At 42.6% G+C, this 22829-nt stretch overlaps 1 protein-coding gene across 1 annotated transcript in view; it reads left to right on the forward strand.

Annotated features, from left to right (window-relative positions):
* The first annotated feature begins 18999 nt into the window (after positions 1–18999).
* The window catches only part of MBTPS2 (membrane bound transcription factor peptidase, site 2), a 50786-nt gene continuing 46956 nt past the window's right edge, over positions 19000–22829 (forward strand). Inside the window, exon 1 of the mRNA XM_079765153.1 lies at positions 19000–19227. Coding sequence (XP_079621279.1) covers positions 19153–19227 — 75 coding nt within the window. The 5' untranslated portion in view covers positions 19000–19152. The remainder of the gene's footprint in view (positions 19228–22829) is intronic.

Raw genomic sequence — 22829 nt, forward strand, 5'->3', positions numbered from 1 at the left:
CCCACAGCACACGGCCCAGGTCCACGCAAACAGAAGCTTGAGCTTTCTGGTAATAGCCAGAATGGGGAAACGAAATAACTCACAGAGGAAAGAAAATGTGGAGTCGCCAAGAAAGGAAATTAGTGAAAATGAAGCTTGCAACATGACCGAAAAGGAGTTCAGAGTAATGGTCATGGAATTTATACATCGGATGGATGAGAAAATCAACAACTTATGCAAGAATCAGGAAGAAATGAAAAGTGATATAGCTACAATCAAAAACACCATGGAAAGTTTCAACAGTAGACTACAAGAAGCAGAGGACCGAATTAGTGAGTTAGAAGATCAGGTACAGAAACAAGCTCAATATGAACAGCAATTGGAGAAAAAAATTAAAAAGCAGGAGGAAAGCCTAAGGGAGCTTCGGGACAACATGAAACGAAGTAACATGCGTATAATAGGGCTGCCAGAAGGACAAGAAGAGCAGCAGGGATTAGAAAATCTATTTGAAGAAATAATGACAGAAAACTTCCCGGATATGGGAAAGATAAAAGTTACGCAAGTAAAGAGAGTCCCAAGCAGGATCAACCCCAAAAGACCCACACCAAGACATGTCATAATTTCAATGGCAAATATAAATGATAAAGAGAGAATCCTAAAGGCGGCAAGAGAGAGACAGAGAGTTACCTACAAAGGAACACCCATCAGATTGTCAAATGATTACTCATCAGAAACACAACAAGCTAGAAGTGAATGGAAGGAGGTATACAAAGTGTTGCAAAGCAAAGGACTGAATCCAAGAATACTATATCCAGCAAGACTATCAATCAAAATTGAAGGGGAAATCAGGAGCTTTGCAGACAAAAAAAGCCTCAGGGAGTTTATCACCACCAAACCAGCAATGCAAGAATTGCTAAAGGGAATACTGTAAAAAGAAGAAATAAACAGGTAAGAAGGAATACAGACACAAAAATAGATATGACTGCAAACAAATACCTTTCAGTAATAACTTTAAATGTAAACGGACTAAATGCTCCAATCAAAAGACATCGAGTAGCTGAATGGATAAAAAAACACGACCCATATATATGCTGTCTACAAGAGACCCACCTCAGAACAAGAGACTCACACAGATTGAAAGTGAAGGGATGGAAAAATATCTTTCAAGCAAATGGAAATGAAAAAAAAGCTGGGGTAGCAATACTTATATCTGACAAAATAGACCTCAAAGTAAATGCCATAACAAGAGATAAGGAAGGCCACTTCATAATACTAAAGGGAGAAATCCAACAAGAAGAAATAATTCTGGTAAACATATACGCTCCCAATATAGGAGCACCCAAATACATAAAAAAACTCCTGGAGGATATCAAGGGAGAGATTAATAGCAACACAATCATAGTAGGAGACTTTAATACCCCACTATCACCACTGGACAAATCCTCTAAACAAAAAATCAGCAAAGAAACAGCAATCCTAAATGACTCACTAGACCAGATGGAATTAATTGACATCTTCAGAACATTTCACCCCAAAGCCACAGAATATACATTCTTCTCAAGTGCACATGGGTCATTTTCAAAGATAGACCATATGCTGGGTCACAGGCAAAGTCTCTTCAAATTCAAGAAGATAGAAATTATATCAAGCATCTTCTCAGATCACAGTGGCATAAAACTGGAAATCAACTACAATAAATACAATCCAAAGAAATCAAACACATGGAGACTAAACAGCATGCTATTAAACAAGGACTGGGTCACCAGAGAGATCAAGGAAGAAATAAAAAACATCATGGCAACAAATGACAATGAAAACACAACAATCCAAAATCTATGGGACACAGCGAAAGCAGTCTTGAGAGGGAAGTTCATAGCTCTACAGGCCTATTGCAAAAAACAAGAAACAATGGTAATAAATTACTTAACCCTACAACTCAAAGAGCTAGAAAAAGAGCAGCAAGAAAAGCCCAGTGTAACCAGAAGGAAGGAAATAACAAAGATCAGAGTGGAGATAAATGACATAGAGACCAAAGAAACAATACATAAGATCAACAAAACCAAGAGCTGGTTCTTTGAAAGGATAAACAAGATTGATGGACCTCTAGCCAGGCTCACCAAGAAGCAAAGAGAGAGGACCCAAATAAACAAAATCAGAAATGAAAGAGGTGAAATAACAACAGACCCCTCTGAGATACAAAGGATTGTTACAAAATACTACGAACAACTCTATTCCAACAAACTGGACAATCTGGAGGAAATGGACATATTCCTAGAAAAATATAACCTTCCAAAAATCAATCAAGAAGAATCTAAACAGCTCAATAGGCCAGTAACTATGGACGAAATTGAAGCAGTCATCAAAAAGCTTCCGGCAAACAAAAGCCCGGGGCCTGATGGCTTCACAGGAGAGTTTTACCAAACATTCAAGGAAGAACTAAAACCTATCCTCCTCAGACTATTCCAAAAAATCCAAGTGGAAGGAACACTTCCAAGCTCCTTCTATGAAGCCAGCATCACCCTAATACCAAAACCAGATAAAGACAACACAATGAAAGAGAATTACAGACCAATATCCCTCATGAACATAGATGCCAAAATTCTCAACAAAATTCTAGCAAATCGGCTCCAGCAGTACATCAGAAAGATCATACACCATGACCAAGTAGGATTTATCCCAGGAATGCAAGGATGGTACAATATCCGCAAATCAATAAACGTGATACATCACATAAACAAATTGAAAGATAAAAATCACATAGTCATATCAATTGATGCAGAAAAAGCATTTGACAAAATCCAACACCCTTTCTTGATAAAAACTCTCAACAAGGTGGGAATAGATGGCTCATACCTCAACATAATAAAAGCTATATATGATAAACCCACAGCAAACATCATACTCAATGGACAAAAACTAAAAACATTTCCCCTAAGAACAGGAACAAGACAGGGATGCCCACTCTCACCACTCCTGTTTGACATAGTACTGGAAGTATTAGCCATTGCAATTAGACAAGAAGAAGAAATAAAAGGCATCCAAATTGGAAAAGAACAAGTAAAGCTGTCTTTATTTGCAGACGACATGATATTATACATAAAAGATCCGAAAGACTCCGTCAAAAAACTAATAGACTTAATAAATGAATTCGGCAATGTAGCAGGATACAAAATTAACGCCAAGAAATCTATGGCCTTTCTATACACCAATAGTGAACTTACAGACAGAGAGACTAAAAAGGCAATCCCATTTACCATAGCACCAAAAAAATTAAGATACCTAGGAATAAACTTAACTAAGGAGGTAAAAGACCTATACACGGAAAACTACAGGACACTGAAAAAAGAGATAGAGGAAGACGTAAACAGATGGAAGAACATACCATGTTCATGGATTGGTAGAATCAACATCATTAAAATGTCCATACTACCCAAAGCAATCTACAGATTCAATGCACTCCCCATTAAAATACCAACGGCATATTTCACAGACCTTGAAAGAACTCTCCAAAAATTCATCTGGAATAAAAAAAGACCCCGAATAGCCACAGCAATCCTGAGAAAGAAGAATAAAGTAGGAGGGATCTCAATACCAGATTTCAAGCTGTATTACAAAGCCACTGTTCTCAAAACAGCCTGGTACTGGCACAAGAACAGACATATAGATCAATGGAACAGAATAGAGAATCCAGATATTGACCCAAACCACTATGCTCAATTAATATTTGACAAAGGAGGCATGAACATACAATGGAATAAAGACAGTCTCTTCAATAAATGGTGTTGGGAAAATTGGACAGATACATGCAAAAAAATGAAGCTTGATCACCAACTTACGCCATACACAAAAATAAACTCAAAATGGATACAGGACTTAAACATAAGACGGGAAACCATAAAAATACTAGAGCAATCCACAGGCAGCAAAATGTCAGACATATGCCAAAAGAAATTCTTCACTGACACTGCCCCTAGGGCAATGGAAGCTAAAGAGAAAATTAACAAATGGGACTACATCAAAATAAAAAGCTTTTTCACAGCAAAAGAAACCATCAACAAAACAACAAGAAGGCCCACTGCATGGGAGAACATATTTGCAAATGGCATCACTGATAAAGGTTTAATCTCCAACATCTACAGGCAGCTTATACAACTTAATAAAAGGAAGATAAATGATCCAATAAAAAAATGGGCAACAGACCTAAATAGAATCTTTTCAAAAGAAGACAGAAGGAAGGCCAAGAGACACATGAAAACATGCTCAACGTCACTAATTATCCGAGAGATGCAAATCAAAACAACAATGCGGTACCATCTCACACCTGTCAGAATGGCTATCATCAACAAATCAACAAACGACAAGTGTTGGCGAGGATGCGGAGAAAAAGGAACCCTCGTGCACTGCTGGTGGGATTGCAGACTGGTGCAGCCACTGTGGAGAACAGTATGGAGTTTCCTCAAAAAACTGAAAATGGAACTCCCATTTGACCCAGTAATCCCACTCCTGGGAATATATCCGAAGAAACTAGAAACACCAATTAGAAAGGATATATGCACCCCTATGTTCATAGCAGCACAATTCACCATAGCTAAGATTTGGAAACAGCCTAGGTGCCCGTCAGCAGATGACTGGATCAGAAAACTGTGGTACATCTACACAATGGAATACTATGCTGCCATAAAAAAGAAGGAATTCTCATCATTTGCAGCAACCTGGATGGAATTGGAGAACATTATGTTAAGTGAAATAAGTCAGTCAATGAAAGAAAAATACCACATGATCTCACTCATTTATGGATAATAAAGAACATTATAATCTTGAACAAAAAGATAGATACAGAGACAGTAAAGCATCAAACAGACTGTCAAATTACAAGGGGAAGGTTAGGGAGAGGTGGGGGAGATAAGAGATCAATCAAAGGACTTGTATGCATGCATATAAGCATAACCAATGGATGCAAAACTCTGGGGGGTGGGGGCATATATGGGAGGGGGGTGTGGGGAGGGCAATGGTAAGATATGTACACATATAATACCTTAATAAAAAAATTGGAAAAAAATAAAATAAAATAAAAAATTAAAAAAAAGAATAAATAAATAAATAAATAAATAAATAAATAGGTCTATAGAGACTTCCATTTCCAGCAGTATGGTATATTACACATTCTGTGGGGGGGATTTCTAGACAAAAATACATAAAATAATGGATAAAGTATTTTTTTAAAAATATATTTTATTGATTTTTTACAGAGAGGAAGAGAGAGGGATAGACAGTTAGAAACATCGATGAGAGAGAAACATCGATCAGCTGCCTCTTGCACACCCCCCACTGGGGATGTGCCCGCAACCAAGGTACATGCCCTTGACCAGAATCGAACCTGGGACCCTTGAGTCCGCAGGCCGACGCTCTATCCACTGAGCCAAACCGGCTTCGGCTGGATAAAGTATTTTAAAAATTTTATAAATACATATTTGAGGTAGTACAAAGTAAGGGGAATATCAGGAGTTTTTAAAAATGCAGGATGAGCCCGGCAAGCATGGCTCAGTGGTTGAGCGTTGACCTATGAACCAGGACAGTGGTTGGCAAACTGCGGCTCGCAAGCCACATGCGGCTCTTTGGCCCCTTGTGCGAGTCTATTTTGAAGAAGTGGCGTTAGAAGAAGTTTAAGTTTTAAAAATTCGGCTCTCAAAAGAAATTTCAATCGTTGTACTGTTGATATTTGGCTCTGTTGACTAATGAGTTTGCCAACCACTGAACCAGGAGATGACAGTTCAATTCGCAGTCAGGGCACATGCCTGGGTTGCGGGCTCCATCCCAGTGTGGGGCGTGCAGGATGCAGCCGATCAATGATTCTCTCTCATCATTGATGTTTCTATCTCTCTCTCTTTCTCCCTCCCCCTCTGAAATCAATAAAAATATTTAAAAATAAAATAAAAATGCAGGATGAGAAAACATAAATCCAGAGAGGTGAGTGAGCTCTCCAGCTGGTACTGCCCTGATGTCATCTGCTGGCCTTACCTATTTTAATGGGCCTCAGTAGGAACAGAAGACAAAGCCCAGAGGCTTGGAAACTAAACCTTCAATGAGTGAACTAAAACAGACCAAACACCCCCAGAGTGTGACCTTCACAAAACTTGCCTCTCTTGGCTTTGGCTATACTAGTAGATGAAGGTGAAAAAAATGTCTTCCATGAAATTTTCTGATTATGAATTTGCCTCTAGTTGGTTTAAAGCCTATAAGTCTTGGTAATTTCTATTGCTATTAGAACAGACTTCTTTTCCCTCATCTTTTTTTTTTAATTTGAAAAATCACCATAGATCAATTTTTCAAGTAGAACACACATAATTCATTTACCTATTCCTCATATTAGATATTTTTTTTACCTCTTACCCCATTCCCAATAATCTTCCTTTGGGTATTTTCTGGCTTGTCCCAATATCCTCTTGAAGAGTGAAAACCCGCCGAAACCGTTTTTGGCTCAGTGGATAGAACATCAGCCTGCGGACTGAAAGGTCCCAGGTTTGATTCCGGTCAAGGGCATGTACATTGGTTGCGGGCACGTCCCCAGTGGGGGGTGAGGCAGCTGATTGATGTTTCTCTCTCATTGATGTTTCTAGCTCTCTATCCCTCTCCCTTCCTCTCTGTAAAAAATCAATAAAATATATATTTTTTTAAAAAAGAGTGACAACCAGCACTAACCGGTTTGGCTCAGTGGATAGAGCATCAGCCTGCGGACTGAAGGGTTCCAGGTTCGATTCCAGTCAAGGGCATGTACCTTGGTTGCTGGCACATACCCAGTGGGGAGTGTGCAGGAGGCAGCTGATTGATGTTTCTAACTCTCTATCCCTCTCCCTTCCTCTCTGTAAAAAATCAATAAAAAATATTCTTTAAAAAAGAATGACAACCATAATGGGAAATAGTAACACAAATTTGACTCAACCTCTACAGAATAAAATGGGACTGTTACCACTCACGGTTGGTATATTAGTTATCTACTACTGAATAACAAATTACCCCAACATTTATGATCTCACTGTTTCTGTGGGTCAGGAACCTGGGCACAGACAGCTTAGCCAGCTAACTGGGTCCTCTGGTTCAGGGTCTCTCACAAGGTAGTGGTCAAGTTGTCATCTAGGGGAGTACTCATCTCAAGGCTCAAGTTGGAAAAGGATCTGCTTCCAAGCTCATTCATGTGGTTGTGGGTAGGATTCAGTTTCTTCACGCTATTGGTCTAAGGGCCTCAGTTCCTCATTGGCTCTTGGTCGAAGGCTACTGTTGGTTCCTTGCCACATGGGCCTCTAGACAGGGCAGCTCACAACATAATAGCTTGCTTCATTAGAGCAAGCAAGTGAGGGGAGAGAGAGAGAGAGAGAGAGAGAGAGAGAGAGAGACTTTTATAATTTAATCATGGAAGAGGAATCCCATCTTTTTTGCTATATTCAATTTGTTAAAAGCATGTCACTAGATCCAGTCCCCACACAAAGGGAGGGGATTAAACAAGGCATGATTACCAAGAGGCAGGGATCACTGGGAGCCATTTCAGAAGCAGCCTACCACAACTGGACACTACACTTTTAATCCAGAACCTAAAATTGTGACCTAAAATACCCAACATTAATGATTCTGATTTAAGTGGCCCCAGGTCAGTGAGGCCCTTAGGTACTTGGAAAAAGTAAATGCCAATCCTCTCTGGAGAAACTCACCTTAAGCTTAGGCATTAAGTACTTCTATCAGATAGAGTTCCAACAAACATGAATATGTAATAAAAAAGAAAAAAATGCATGTCACCATGAGAGACAATTAGCAGAAACAAAGGATCAGACTTGCTGATACTACAGATGCTGGAATTTTCAGATACATAATCTATATATATAAAAGCCTAAGCAACCATTCAACCATTCCACCGTTCGACCAGTAGCTATGACACGCACTGACCACCCGGGGGCAGACGCTCACCACACAGGCATGGAAACATGGAACAGACTGATGAATCTCAGAGGGAAAGGGGGGAGAGGGGAGGGGAGGAAGAGATTAACCAAAGATCTTATATGCATACTAGAGGCCCAGTGCACGGATTTGTGCACTGGTGGGGTCCCTCAGCCTGGCCTGTGGGATCGGGCTGAAACTGGCTCTCCCACATCCCCCGAGGGGTCCCGGATTGCGAGAGGGTGCAGGCCAGGCCAAGGGACCCCACCAGTGCATGAATCTGTGCACTGGGCCTCTAGTCCTACCTAATAATAGACAAATATGCAAATTTACCACACCTTTGCTATGCCCAAGCCATGCCTACCAGCCAAGCCACTCCCACCAACCAATCAGGACAAGTATGCAAATTACCCCAACAAAGATGGCGGCTAATTTGCATATCAAGACAGCATAGAAAGAAGCCAAGAGCTGCAGAAGGGAGCAAAGCTTCGGAGAAGCAAGCAAGCCTGGGGGAGGAAAAGGGAGGAGCGGAGGCGGGGCCGGGGGAGAAGGAAGGAGAGCAGGCAGGGCCGGGGGAGAAGGGAGAAAAGCAGGCAGGCTGGCGGAGAAGGCAGGGCGGGGGAGAAGGGAGGAGCGGAGGCGGGGCCGGGGGAGAAGGAAGGAGAGCAGGCAGGCTGGCGGAGAAGGGAGAAAAGCAGGGGGGCTGGTGGAGAAGGCGGGGCGGGGGACAAGGGAGGAGAGTAGGCGGGGCGGGGTAGAGTGCAGCAGTAAACCCTATTGCAGGATTTTTCCTGCAACGGGAACGCTAGTATGTATATAATAAGCATGTTTAATCTGTACAATTTCAATATGACTAAGAAACAACAGAGTTAAAAAATAGTAAATCAGATTTGTAACAAGCACAAATATAATTTCTAGAAATGGAAAATAAAATAATTGAAATTAGAAAAATCAATCTATTGTTCAAAATAGTAGACTGGACACAGCTAAAGTAAGAAATAATAAACTAAAAGATAGATTTCAAAAAAATATAGAGTGCAGCAAAAGACATGGAAAATATTAAAGGGGAGGAAAATAAACACAGGATAGAGAAGCTGTGACAGCTAATTGAACTTTCAAAATGAGATAAAAGAACAGGAAGAGAGAGCATTCAAAGAGAGAATGGCTGGGAACTTGCCACATTTGATAACGATGACAAATTCTAAAATTCAAGAACCTAAACTGTGCTGTTTATTTACCTAGCTTTCAGCCCCCCACCGCCCCCACTTCTTTTCCCTGCAAGGCAACATGAGATTGAGTATATGCACTGCTTTCCCAGCCTCCTTTAGCAGCTGGCTCCCCCCTGAATTCCACCAATAAGAGGCACTAGTATGTAATCATCAGGTAGGAGGAGGGTAATAGCAACAGTTCTCTCAATTTTTTTTATATATATATATATATTTTTTTTTTTTTACAGAGAGGAAGGGAGAGGGATAGAGAGCCAGAAACATCGATGAGAGAGAAACATCGATCAGCTGCCTCCTGCACGCCCCCCACAGGGGATGTGCCCACAACCAAGGTACATGCCCTTGACCGGAATCGAACCTGGAACTCTTCAGTCCACAGGCCAATGCTCTATCCACTGAGCCAAACCGGTTTCAGCAAGTTCTCTCAATTTTTGCTCTCACCTTTTTTCTCCTCTGGCTCCAAACCCTTAACAACACCACTTCCTCCAACCATGCAGCCCCAAGAGCCTAAGCCAGTGATGGCGAACCTATGACACGCGTGAGAGCACTGACACACGTAGCCATTTCTGATGACACACGGCCGCATGCCGAGGATGAAACATTTGCTGCTCCTGAGGATGAAACATTTGCGACTAGAGTCTTGGAGTTAGTTTTTTCCTCAAAGTGACACACTACCCGAGTTATGCTCAGTTTTTTGGTGAAGTTTGACACACCAAGCTCAAAAGGTTGCCCATCACTGGCCTAAGCATTCCTGAGATGGTGACACCCCCCACCCCCCCTCACCCCCCCCCTACCCCCGCTACCCTCCCAAATTCTGGTAGCATAACCTCCTCTCTTTGGTGCCTTCAGCCCTAGGGATATGCTAGCTACTTTCTGCTTTCTAACCTCCTGGCTTCCTCACCTTTGTTCCTCTTTCAATCTCCTAATATATGTGCAGCCAATTCCCTTGTGAAATCCTCTTTGTTTTGAAGTTCCTATCATGGTTTCTGTTTTCCTGCCTGGATCCTGACTCATATACCACATTTCAAGTAAGTTAAAAAAAACAAATCCACAACTAGACACACCAAAGTCAAACTCAGAATACTAGAAAGAAGCTAGGAAGAAGACAGATTGACAACAGCTTTCTCAACAGCAACAATGGAAGCCAGAAAATAAGTACGGTAACATTCTCAAAATGCTGAGATTAAACTTTTGCCCCAGAATTATACACCCTATGAAACTATCATCCTATCTAATAAAGAGGGAATATGCTAATTGACCCTCACACCATTGCAAAGATGGAGGTGCCTACAACTAATAAGGAGGGAATATGCTAATTGACTGCCCTGCCCTCCCTCAAAGATGGCAGCGCCCACAGCCACAAGATGGTGGCACCCAGTCCCCTCATCCCCACCAGGGCGGCAGGCGCGTGGCAAGGCCAGACCCATCTCCAGGCAGGCCCGGCCGCTTCGTGTGCCTCCCTCCAGAGTTCCCCAGTCTCCTCAGCCCCTCAGCCACACAGGGCTGGCCCGAGGTGCAGGCAAGCCTTAGATGGCGGCTGTCCAGCTGATGCCTGAGGCGCAGGCAAGCCTCAGATGTCAGCTGCCCAGCCATCCAGGGCCGGCCTAAGGCACAGGCAAGCCTCGGATGGCGGCTGCCCGGCCGCCCAGGGCCGCCCGAGGCTCAGGTAACCAGGGCCGGCTGAGGCTTGCACTGCCGGCAGTGGCAGCAGCAGAGGTGTGATGGGGCATCACCTTCCCCTGATCGCCAGGTTGACTCCTGCCCCTGAGGGCTCCCGGACTGTGAGAGGAGCAGGCCGAGCTGAGGGACCCCCTCTCCAGTGCATGAATTTTCATGCACCGGGCCTCTAGTCTACAAATAAGAAGCAAATCAAGATATTTTCAGACAAGTGTTAAAAGATAATTTTAGAGCCTACTGAGTTAAATAACAGACGCACTGAAGTTTAGTTTAGACCTTGGAATTTGGGATTTGGATTTGGAATTTTGGATTTCAGTTTATCCCTGAGCCTTGCCTTTGGAGTCAAAGTGGCCGAAGGGGAGCAAAATATGCCAACCCAAAATATGCCTCTTTGGCATAAGGATTATTTTAAGTTGGTCATTTTTAAGAAACAGCAAACACAGGCGAAGCTCTGAAAACTGAGTAAAAGTTACCCGTTTGTAAGAAATGTTTATATTTATAAAGGAAATCTCCATTTTGTAAGGGTGTTTTCCTCTCTGTACCAGGAAGAAGAGGATGACTATAAATCTCTAGAAACTCTTAACAATGCACAAGGCAATGACTTAAATCTGCGTAACAGCCTTACTGTTGTTTACTGTGCTTTTCTTAGTAACCTCAATAACTGGCTTCCCTCACTCCTCCCCAATCCCAGCATCTTTTGTCTTTAGCTGGAGATGGTATTTAAGGTAGTGGCTTGGGCCATCAGGAGAATTACTCGGTCTTCCAGGGTGTCTCCCAGGTACACAGGAAGTATAAATTTTATTAATTTTTTGTTTGTTCTCCTCCTAATAATCTGTCTTTTTATCACAATGACGTCTCAGCCAAGAACCTAAAAAGATAGAGGGGAAATTATGTTTTCTCCTTCACACGGCCAAATGCCTACTTCAACATCATTTCTGAAGTCCCTGAAAATTTGCACAACTAGTGAACATATGATGCAGTAGGTATCAAGATATATAATTAATGAAACAATGGCAATAATATGAATAAAGTATGTCATTTTAATGTATTGAAAATATTTTCATATACTCAAGTAACTTAGGCTGAATTTTTTTGCTTGATTTCTAAGTATAAATACATCACTTGAATAGCAAATGTGTGCCCCTTACTGAAGAGTAAAATGGTGCAATAATTATGATTTTTAAAACTAGTAAGTTTATATAAAAAGCCAATTATTAAGAATCTGCACTGCTTGCCTTTTCTTAAGTTATGCTGCTGCAACAAACTCTAAAATAAAGAACTATATTTAATTTTTTATTATTTACTTCCACTTAAGCTGTAAGCTTTATAAGAAAAAGTCTCACTAGGGATTCTTCACATCTTGCAAGGGTTAATTAATGGCAGAAAGTCAGGTCATCACCTAAAAATTTCATAAGCAGGAAAAATGCCAAAATCCTGTCCAACAGCATCCTTGATAACTCATCTTCAATTTAGATACATTAATGAATGTAAAGGTTAAGATTTAAGTGTCAGAGCAAAACAAGGTATCAAAATTTTATTCCCACTTATCAACCTTTAAAATACTAGACTTTATGAGGCGGCTTTAACAAGAGAATTCCTTATAGTTCCACTAGAGGCCCAGTGCACAAAATTCGTAAATGGGTGGGGTCACTAGGCCTGGCCAGCGATCAGGGCCTATTGGGGCCTTGTGGCTCCAGCAAAGGCCTTCTTTTCCAGCTGCTGGCTGCTGGCTGGGGCCTTCCTTCATTCTGCACCGCCCCCTGATGGTCAGCACATGTCAGCAAGTGATCAAACTCCTGGTCGAACTCCCAAGGGGACACATTGCATATTAGCCTTTTATATATATACTAGAGGCCCAGTGCATGAAATTCATGCATGGAGGGAGGGTTCCCTCAACTCATCTTGCACCCTCTCCAATTGGGGACCCCTTACAGGATGTCCGACTGCCATTTTAGGCCTGATCCCAGGGATTGGGCCTAAACCGGCAGTCAGACATCCCTCTCACAATCTGGGACCACTGGCTCCTAACTGCTCACCTGCCTGCCAGCCTGATCACCCCTAACTGCCCTTTCCTGCTGGCCTGGTTGGCCCCAACTGCCCCCCTCTTCCGGCATGATCTCGCCCCCAACGGCCCTCCCCTGCAGGCCTGATGTCGCCCCCAACTGCCCTCCTCTGCTGGCCAATTTGGTTCTGATTGGTTGGTTCCTATGCCAGCGTCAAAAGCTCCACCTCCTAGGCAGCCATTGGTTCTTCACAGCACCCTTATTTGGTTCTGATTGGTCAGTTCCTATGCCAGTCAGCATCAAAAGCTCCACCTCCTAGGCAGCCATTGGTTCCCACAGCACCCACCTTTGGTTCTAATTGGTTGGTTCCTATGCCAGTCAACGTCAAAAGCCCTGCCTCCTAGGCAGCCATTGGCTCCCCACAGCACCCAGATTTGGTTCACATTGGTTGGTTCCTATGCCAGTCAGCATCAGAAGCTCTGCCTCCTAGGTAGTCATTGGCTCCCCACAGCACCCACCTTTGGTTCTGATTGGTCGGTTCCTATGCCAGTAAGCATCTCCAGGCCTATCTCTAGGTCTGGCTGCTGGCGAAGATCAGAAAGAAAGAGGGAGAGAAAGAGAAAGGTAAGTACACTGATCAACAGCTTCCCCTGAGGCTGCAGATCAGACCCTGACTCACTTTCTGGGTCTCAGCCACCTTGGCAGTCAGTGCTGGGTCACCAGGCTGCAGCTGGGCTACCCAGCGCTGACTTCCGTATGGTCAGCGTTTGGTCATGAGCGGTTGTTACAATCCTGGGCTTTTATTATTAAGACTAGGGGCCCAAGTGAGTTATCACAATTGATTGTACACAGTCAGTTACAGATTGAAGTCCTCCTTCTATATGCCTCCCTTCTCACTACTGCATTTGACTAGCCAAAAAAAAAAAAAAGACTAGGGGCCCAGTGCACGAATTTGTGCACCTTGAAAAGAACTGTGGGCTGCGAGGCTGCCATAGGCACAGGGGCGGGTCTCGGCCCATCCTCCACGCCCCCGCCGAGCCCCTCGTGCTATGGCCCCTGGTCCCCTGTCTGCCTGCAGCCCCGCTCCCACTGCCACCGCTCCCACGCACTGACGGCGCCGGCCCCGCTCACACCTGCTGACGGTACAGAGCTATTTGGGCTAGCACCATCAGCAGATGCAAGTGGGGCAGGTGCCGTCAGCAGGTGTGAGCAGTGGCTGCTGCCTTGATCACCCTTCAGGAACAAGGGGAGGTAGAGAAGCCCTCAGGGGCGATCGGCGCACCCACTGACAGTGCTGAGCAATCGGGACCGGTGCCAGGAGCAAAGAATTTTCAGTAACCACCAGAGGCTCGCCCCAATGACAGTGCCCAGCGCCCCACCTTGGTCTGGCACCCCTGCTTACCTGCTCCACCATCCTGCCACGGCCGACGCCCACCATGTTCTGCACTCTGCCGCCTGCTGCTGATGCCTGCCATGTTCCACGCACGCCCCTGGTGGTCAGCTCATGTCATAGTGCCCGGTTGTTTAGTTGTTCCACCATTTGGTTATTTGCATATTAGGGTTTTCTATATATAGATGGTGATAGTCTCCTTCATGCAAATATTGATTTTAACATGCAACTATTTTGTATTCAGCCAAAATGTATATTTGGTGCCCCTCTAAAAAATATTAAACAAAATAATATGAATAAAAGCTTGGTTATATGCCCTTTACTTAAACGTTACTTGACAGAAACCTGAAATGATTTGTAATTAGGTCACAAATTTATTCTAAGGAAGAATACCTTTATCTTCTGGAATTTAGGCATTTTTTTTTTTACTGCCATCTTGCATTCTCTATCTTGTCTCTTCTGCTGCCACCAGCTGGCTTCCACTACTGATAAATTCCAAAAACCAGCAGGATTCAGTTCAATGTTTTGTTTTGACTGCTGGGTCCCTGATGAGAACACCAAGTCAGTTGAATAAGCAAATTTTTAGGTTTGGAACAGAACACAATCAACTTATTTACTTCATATTTTGGGTAATCAGATAGCTACACAGCAGCTGGTACTTGTCCCAGCAAGTGGTCCAGACAAGGCTTCAGGCTAACAAAAGAGAAGACATTTCCATTCTTAAGTTAATATTCTTCTCCCAGGGAGTTATACACTGAGTGGCTAGATTATTATGATCTCTGAACGCATAATAATCTGGCCACTCAGTGTATATCCTATATAATGAAAGGCTAATATGCAAATTGTCCCCTCGACCAGGAGTTCGACCAGCAGGCAGGCCAGCCAACTGCCCCTGTCCCCTCCCCCTGGCCAGGCTGGCCGGACCCCACCCATGCACGAATTCATGCACTGGGCCTCTAATATATATATATATATATATATATATATATATATATATATATATATATATATAATGTATACACACACACACACACATACATACACATCATACACATACACACACACACACACACACACACACACACTGAGTGGCCAGATTATTATGCGTTTAGAGATCATAATAATCTGGCCACTCAGTGTATAAGAGCAAAGGTCAGCTCAAATACAATTGTGCACCAATAGTGTTAATGCAGTTTTAGGTTTTAATAACTTCAGAAGTACAAATTCTGCAAACGTACACAAAACATCATTTGAAAGTAAAATTATTTCAATTTCCTTCCTGCTTATTTGATCTTAAAATTTTTTGAACAGTAAACGTATTTCAATTTCCTTTTTTCAGTTAATGTCTGCCATTCTCTGTTAGGTGAACTAAAAATTTTGAAATGTAAAATTATTCAAACTTCACAAAATGAGTAAGTGTAGAAGCAATTGAAGTAAACATTCAGGTGATACTTTTTTGTAAGTATGTTTCTTTTTTTTTTATAATATATATATTTTTTATTGATTTTTTACAGAGAGGAAGAGAGAGGGATAGAGAGCTAGAAACATCGATGAGAGAGAAACATCGATCAGCTGCCTCCTGCACACCCCCTACTGGGGATGTGCCCGCAACCAAGGTACATGCCCTTGACCGGAATCGAACCCGGGACCTTTGAGTCCACAGGCCGACGCTCTATCCACTGAGCCAAACCGGTTTCGGCTTTGTAAGTATGTTTCATTTATACTTCTGAAATGATCAAAACCTAAAACTGCACTAAGACTTTTGGGACACCTGTATCTGGAAAACTGTGAAGCCACAGGATGCTCGAATATAAACTCTTATAATTGACAACCAGCTCTGTCTAAAATAATTTAAAACACTTTATAGTAGCACATATACACACAGAGGAGCTGAATCATAAGGTTTCTCAAGATAAGAGAGTTATGGTGCTAAAATATTAAAACTTTAGGAAAAGTATGGACAGTGAGGCAAACTAGTAGCAATATCTGTAATATAGGTGTAGTGTTACACTTTATTTTTACTGTAGAGGATGCTTTGGAGGTGCGTTTCTATTTGGGATACTTGTTCTTAAGATAGTATTATGTCCGTGATATTTGGGTATTAGTATTTTTTTTTAGAGAGAGAGAGGGAGAGGGGGAGGGAGAGGGAGAGGGAGAGGAGAGAGAGAGAGAGAGAGAGAGAGAGAGAGAGAGAGAGAGAGAGAGAGAGAGAGATGGGCAATGCTCCAATGAACTGAGCAATTCGGCTAGGACTGGTATTAGTATTTTTATTGATGATGCTTTTCCAGAAAAGGTAGAACAAATAACTTTAAAGGCTTGAACATTAAGAAAATGCAGGAAAACACTCCATAAATATTCGTTTTCCTTCCCATTAGAGACCATCTAGTTCAGTGGTTCTGTCTTGGCTGCACAGTGGAATGACTTAAGGAGCTTAAAAAATACTAATGCTTGGGTCCCACGCTGAGATTCTGATTCAATTGCTCTAAGCTACATAACTTTAAAAAGGAATTTTAAATGGACATTAATAGTGTGGACGAAAGGAGCCACATGCTAACCTGACAAGCTCAGGGGAGGCCTGCGTGGCAGTCTTGCAAACTCAGAGACCTAAAATAACCACAAAAGATGGTTTGAAAATTAAATATTTAACTACAAACAGGTTATAGTGGGTAGTCACGTCCTAGGCCGATATTTTCCAAAGATCAACTTAGATCTCCTTTACTGAGCCCATTTGCCTTTTTGCCTCTAAGATAACATATCTGTGAGATGTCTGGGTAACTTGTAACTTCCTTTTTACCCTGGACCCCTCAGGGCACAACAAATGGCACCGGGACATTCCCTCATTGTTATTGTTATCAAGTTAATTGTCAACTGTTAATTTACGTTAAAGTATCCTGTATCCATCTCTGTAAGAGAAGCACATGTCCATCATTTCACTTTTCACCCTATCCCAGAGGTTTCCCACCGCTTTGCTTTATCCCACCTCCTTAATCCATCACCAATGAGTTTCCTGTAACCCACCTATGTCCCTCCTTTGATTGCTCTGTAACCCGCCATTCTTCGGAGCTTTATCTCAATTTATTGGGGTTCTGCTTCCTGGCATATGTCGACAGTTTGGCTCAAATAAACTCACAAAAATTCTTTACAGTTTTCAATGGTTTTTTTTTTTTCGTTAACAATAGGAATAAATATGAAATACTGGGATGAGATTTTTTTTTCTAATGCCAAATTTAGGACCTATAGTGACAGGGCTTAACAACAGTTCCTGTGGGATTTAAAACAACAGCAGCAACAACAACAAAAAACCGGCCCTGGCAGGAGCATCATCCCATGCACCCAAAGGTGTTGGGTTCCATTCCCTGGCAAGGCACATACCCAGGTTTTGGGTTCGATCCCCAGTCAGGGCACATATGGGAGACAACCAATCAATGTTTCTTTCTCACACTGAAGTTTCTCTCTTTCCCTCCCTCTCTCTCTAAAAATCAATAAAAACATATCCTTGGGTGAGGATTTTTAAAAAGTTTAATAACCTGTAGACTCAGGAAAACTGAGTAGATCTCCAAAATGGCTAAAGCCACCACCTTTAGTATTATCTCCAGCTGAAGACAAAGGATATTGGGGTTTGGGAGGAGGCCAGTAGGGGAGGTGACCAAGAAAAGCACAGTAAACAAGGATAAGGTGTTATGCAGGATTAAGGTGTTTGCCTTCCCCATTGATAAAGTGATAAAGTGTTCCTCCTATCCTTCCTGGTACAGAGAGGGCCACACCTTTGCAAATGAAGATTCCTTTTATAAATGTAAATACCTCTTACAAACGGGTAACTTCTAATTGGTTTTTAGAGCTTCTCTTGTCTGTTTTTAAAAACCAGTTTAAAATAATATACCAAAAAGGCATATTTTGGGGTCTCAAATTCTCCTCCACTACAGCTCTCAAATACAGGGTTTGACAAAAGTAGGTTTACAGTTGCGAATATGTGAAACATAGTTTATTCTTGTATTGCTATTTATTAATTGTTTTATTTATTTTTAAAATATATTTTTATTGGTTTCAGAGAGGAAGGGGGAGATAGAAACATCAATGATGAGAGAGAATCGTTGATCAGCTGCCCCCTGCACGCCCCACACTGGGTATTGAGCCCGGAACCCAGGCATGTGCCCTTGACCAGAATCGAACCTGGGAACCTTCAGTCCACAGGCTGACACTATCCACTGAGCCAAATGAGCTAGGGCAAGTGTTTTATTTTTTCATACAAACAACTGTAAACCTACTTTTGCCCCACCCTATATTTTGTTGAGCAAAATAAGCCAGACACTAGAGTGCCTAGTGTATGATTCTATTTACATAAAGAAGGGAGGAGGGGATTGACCAGGAAGGAAATTCCTGAAATCTGTTCTTTATTTTTATTAGGGCACACAAATAAAACTTATTAGAACTCAATGAAATGGACAGTTGTCTTCTGTATTATGATTTCACTAAATGCAAATGACACTTGAATAAAAAGAACAAATAAAAGTCACTTAAATCTGGATACCTATAACCAGGTCTGGGAGGTGGGGGCGATTATTACTTCAGGTGACCCCAAGCCCTCACTAGATTAAAAAGCAACAGGAAACCCTAGGCTGGAACCAGAGAACATGAGCAAACAGCAGGGAGGGACAAAGCCTAAGAAATCACTGGAGGGCCGGCAGCCGCAGCCGAACAGATGCCGGGACGTCGGCGCGCCAGTGTCCCACAAAAATAAGCCCCCGCCTCCTTTTCCGGCGCGCATGCGTCGGTCCGTGCTTAACCGGAAAAGGCCGGGGGGAAACGGCGCCATCGCGAGAAAGGAGCCGGTGGCCGGCTTGTTCCTGCGCAGATGGTGTGGTTGTAGGCATCGCGCCTTCGGTTCATTGCACGGCTCGCAGGGAGGAGGACGCCGGGGCTCGCCTGGCCTCCGCTGCCCCCCGTCGCTGCCATGATTCCGGTGTCGCTGGTGGTGGTGGTGGTGGGCGGCTGGACTGCCGTCTACCTGACCGATTTGGTGCTGAAGGTGAGGGCCTCGGGTCCGCGGTACCCAGGACTGGGGCGCACGACCCGAGGCTTTTTCTCTTCTACCTCGCGTTTCCCGGTCTGCAAGCCGCGCGGCGGGTGTCCACGTGCGGCCTTCCGCGTGGTGCCCGGGCCCGTGGAGTACATTTTGGCGGGCCGCGGGAGGGGTGTGGCGGGCTGCGCAGCAGCCGCAGTCGCATTGCGGGGCGGCACCCCGCAGCCTTCGGGTCCAGCCCTGGAGGCGATGGTAGTGGTCTTGGAAGAGCCGGGACACTGCCTTAATCAGCGGCAGTGCCCCGGGGTTGAAAATGTCCGCATAGGAAAGGCATTGTTACCCCCATTGTCTTTGAGGCCACGACCCTCTAGAGATCCTGGTATTATGGAGTGAATCTAAATCAAGTTGTGATTTACGTCTAAAACGTCAAAGTACACACGGTCATCGGGGGTTCCGGTTAAAATGTACATTCTGATTCATCCGGTCTGGGGCGGGGCCTAAGGTTCTGTGTTTCCAACCAGTTCCCAAGCGCCGCAAATGTTTCCTAGGCTACAGCCTATACTTCAAAGTAATAAATACTTAGTAGCAAGGATTTAGAATTCTGACTAATCGTATTGCAATTTGCATCCTCCACCCCCTTCTTCACATTGACTATCCCCCCACACACACACTCTCTGGGTACATGGTCCATTCTCCAGTTATTTGGAAAGGGTAGCAAAAATTATGACCATTTGACCACATGCTTCGAGCAACCTTTTGGAATTGAATATTGGAGGGTGGGGGTAGCTCTGTGTGGAATGAAAGCATATAAATTCTCAAATGTTTAATCAAAATGTTAATTACGAATAGTAAAACCATGTCATGAATATCGTCTTAAATAGTTTCGTTTGTGTTTTAGGCTTAATAGTAAAATGAAATACGTGTTCTACTTTGTTGCATTTGAACTTGCAAAGTGAGGAGGTTACACAGTGGAGTCCTTTAGATCCAGGATTGGGCTCCTCCACTTCCCAGTGGTTGTGAGACTGTTGGGCAGAGTAGTCTTTTGTGCTTCAGTTTCTTCATCTTCAAAGTAGGGCGAATGATAGCAAAGATTTCCTGATATAGTAGAGAAGATTGCATTAGTACATCCACTCAACCTGAGGTTCAAGGACCAGCAGCACCTGTATCATCTGGAAGCTTCTCAGAAATGTAGAATCTCAGTCCTCATCTCTGGACTATAGAATCAGACTCCATCTTCACAGGATTCCGTGCTTCATCTGCACATGCATGTCATAAGCAATACAGACTACTTCTTTTTTATTTTTTATTTATTTTTTATTTATTTTTTATTTTTTTATTTTTTTTAAATTTCTTTATTGATTAAGGTGTCACATATTTGTCCTCATCCCCCCACAGACTACTTCTTTAAACAGTGATTTTGTTGTTTAGAAAAAAGCAAAGCCACATGGTTTCTTCATGCTGCATGTGTGACAGAAGTCCAAAATAAAAGGGATTTTTCAAACCTCCGTAGTCTTTGGTCAAGTGTGTGAGGTGATCAGGATGGCATTTTAGTTTCAGTAACAGCCCCTGGCTTAAAAGACCACTATTCCTTGAGCAAAAAAAAAACACGTCTTATTCAGCATATCTGCCCGGGGAATGTAAAGGCCTCAGAGCTTTGGGAGTCTGTACCTTCAGCTCCTCTGTTTCAGGGAGTTGTTGTTCTGCTGTTCCACGCTTGGTTCTTTTAGGATTTCCTCTGTGGACATCTGCTCTAGTGGCGTGTCAGTCTCCTTTAAAAGTCTTGGAAAACAAGCAGGTTTCAGAAACTTCACCTGAAGATTGAGAGCAGAGAACATTACAGATCCAAAGGCAAATAGATGCCTATATTCAGACTCAGGTCATTTTTTATGACTGTGATAGGGGTGAAATATTCTTCTAGAGACAGATAAGTTTCTCAAATGGATGGGCATTGATAGGACCAAATACTAACTGTACTTTCTGTAACTGAGGTAATAGGAGTCCATGTATATAAAATAGACTTACATTATCCAAAATCTGTACTGAAGGACTTCAAACTTTCCTAAAAATAAAACTCTTGTTAGGCTGTATTTAAGCAGCTATCCTGGCAACCCTGAAGAATGTAAGAGAAGTTAACTGAGCTCAAGATGGCTTTAGATAAGTTTTTTGTTGTTGTTTTTTTTTGTTTTTTTTTTTACTTTTACATCATCAAAGTAGGCCTAATTTCCTAAGGTTGCTCGGAAAAGAATAGAAAGCTGACTCCAATTAACCTGTTTCCTCTGTTTGACTGGTTGGGGTCTATTTAAATTATAACACAAGACCTCTAGCTATGGTAGCAAACAGTAGCCACTAACTGCATGTGGCCATCAAGCATTTGAAATGGAGCTGGTCTGAATTGAGATGGGCTGTAAGTATAAAGTTGAAACCAGATTTCAAAGTCTTGGTGCATAAGTAAATAGAATTGTAAATTATTACAATATTTAAATTTTTTTATTAAATTTATTGGGGTGACTGGTTAATGAGATGATCTAGGTTTCAGGTGTAGATTTCTATGATGCATAATCTGTATATTGCATTGTGTGCCCACCACCCAAAGTCAGATCATCTTCCATAACCATATATTTGGCTTACTTTACTTTTTATTACCCCTCACCCCCTTCCCGCTGGTAACCATGGTGCTATTTTATATCCTACATATGAGTGAAATCCTATGGTTCTTAGCTTTTTTCTGTCTGATTTATTTCGCTTAGCATAATCTCAATCCATGTGGCAAATGGCAGTGGCTCATCTTTTCTTCTGGCTGAGTAGTATTCCATATTATATATGTACCGCATCTTATTTATCCAATCATTTATCAAAGGACACTTTGGTTGTTTCCATGTCTTGGCCACCGTGATTAGTGCTGCAGTGAACATAGGGGTGCATATATCTATGCAAATAAATGTTTTCAAATTTTTGGGGTAGATACCCAGAAGAGGGATTGCTGGGTCATATGGTATCTATTAATTTTTTGACGAACCTCCATACTGTTTTCCGTAGTGGCTATACCAGTGTACATTCACACCAGCAGTGAAAGATCGTTCCTTTTCCTCCACTACCTCTCCAACACTTGTTATTATTTGTCTTGCTGATAAATAGCCATTCTAACAGGCAGAGGTGGTATCTCGTAGTTTTGACTTGCATTTCCCTAATAGCTAGTAATGTTGGGCACCTTTTCATATATCTGTTGGTCTTTGTATATCTTCTTGGGAGAAGTGTCTGCTCTGGTCCTCTGCCTATTTTTTTATTTTTTTAATGTTTTTATTAATTTTAGAGAGAGAGGAAGGGAGAGGGATAGAGAGATAGAAACATGGATGAGAGAGACATCTTTTGGCTGCCTCCTGCATGCCCCACCAGGGATTGAGCCCGATGCAACCCAGGCATGTGCCCTGACGGCAAGCAAACCGAGGATCTCTTGGTTCATGGGTCGATGCTTAACCACTGCTGGGCTCATTTTTTAAAAATATATTTTTATTGATTTAAGAGAGGAAGAGAGAGATAGAAACATCAATGATGAGAATCATTGATCAGCTGCCTCCTGCACGCCCCCTACTGGGGATCGAGCCCAAAAC

The sequence above is a fragment of the Cnephaeus nilssonii genome (genome assembly GCF_951640355.1).
Source record: "Cnephaeus nilssonii genome assembly, chromosome: X".
In the NCBI taxonomy this organism is placed as follows: Eukaryota; Metazoa; Chordata; class Mammalia; order Chiroptera; family Vespertilionidae; genus Cnephaeus; species Cnephaeus nilssonii.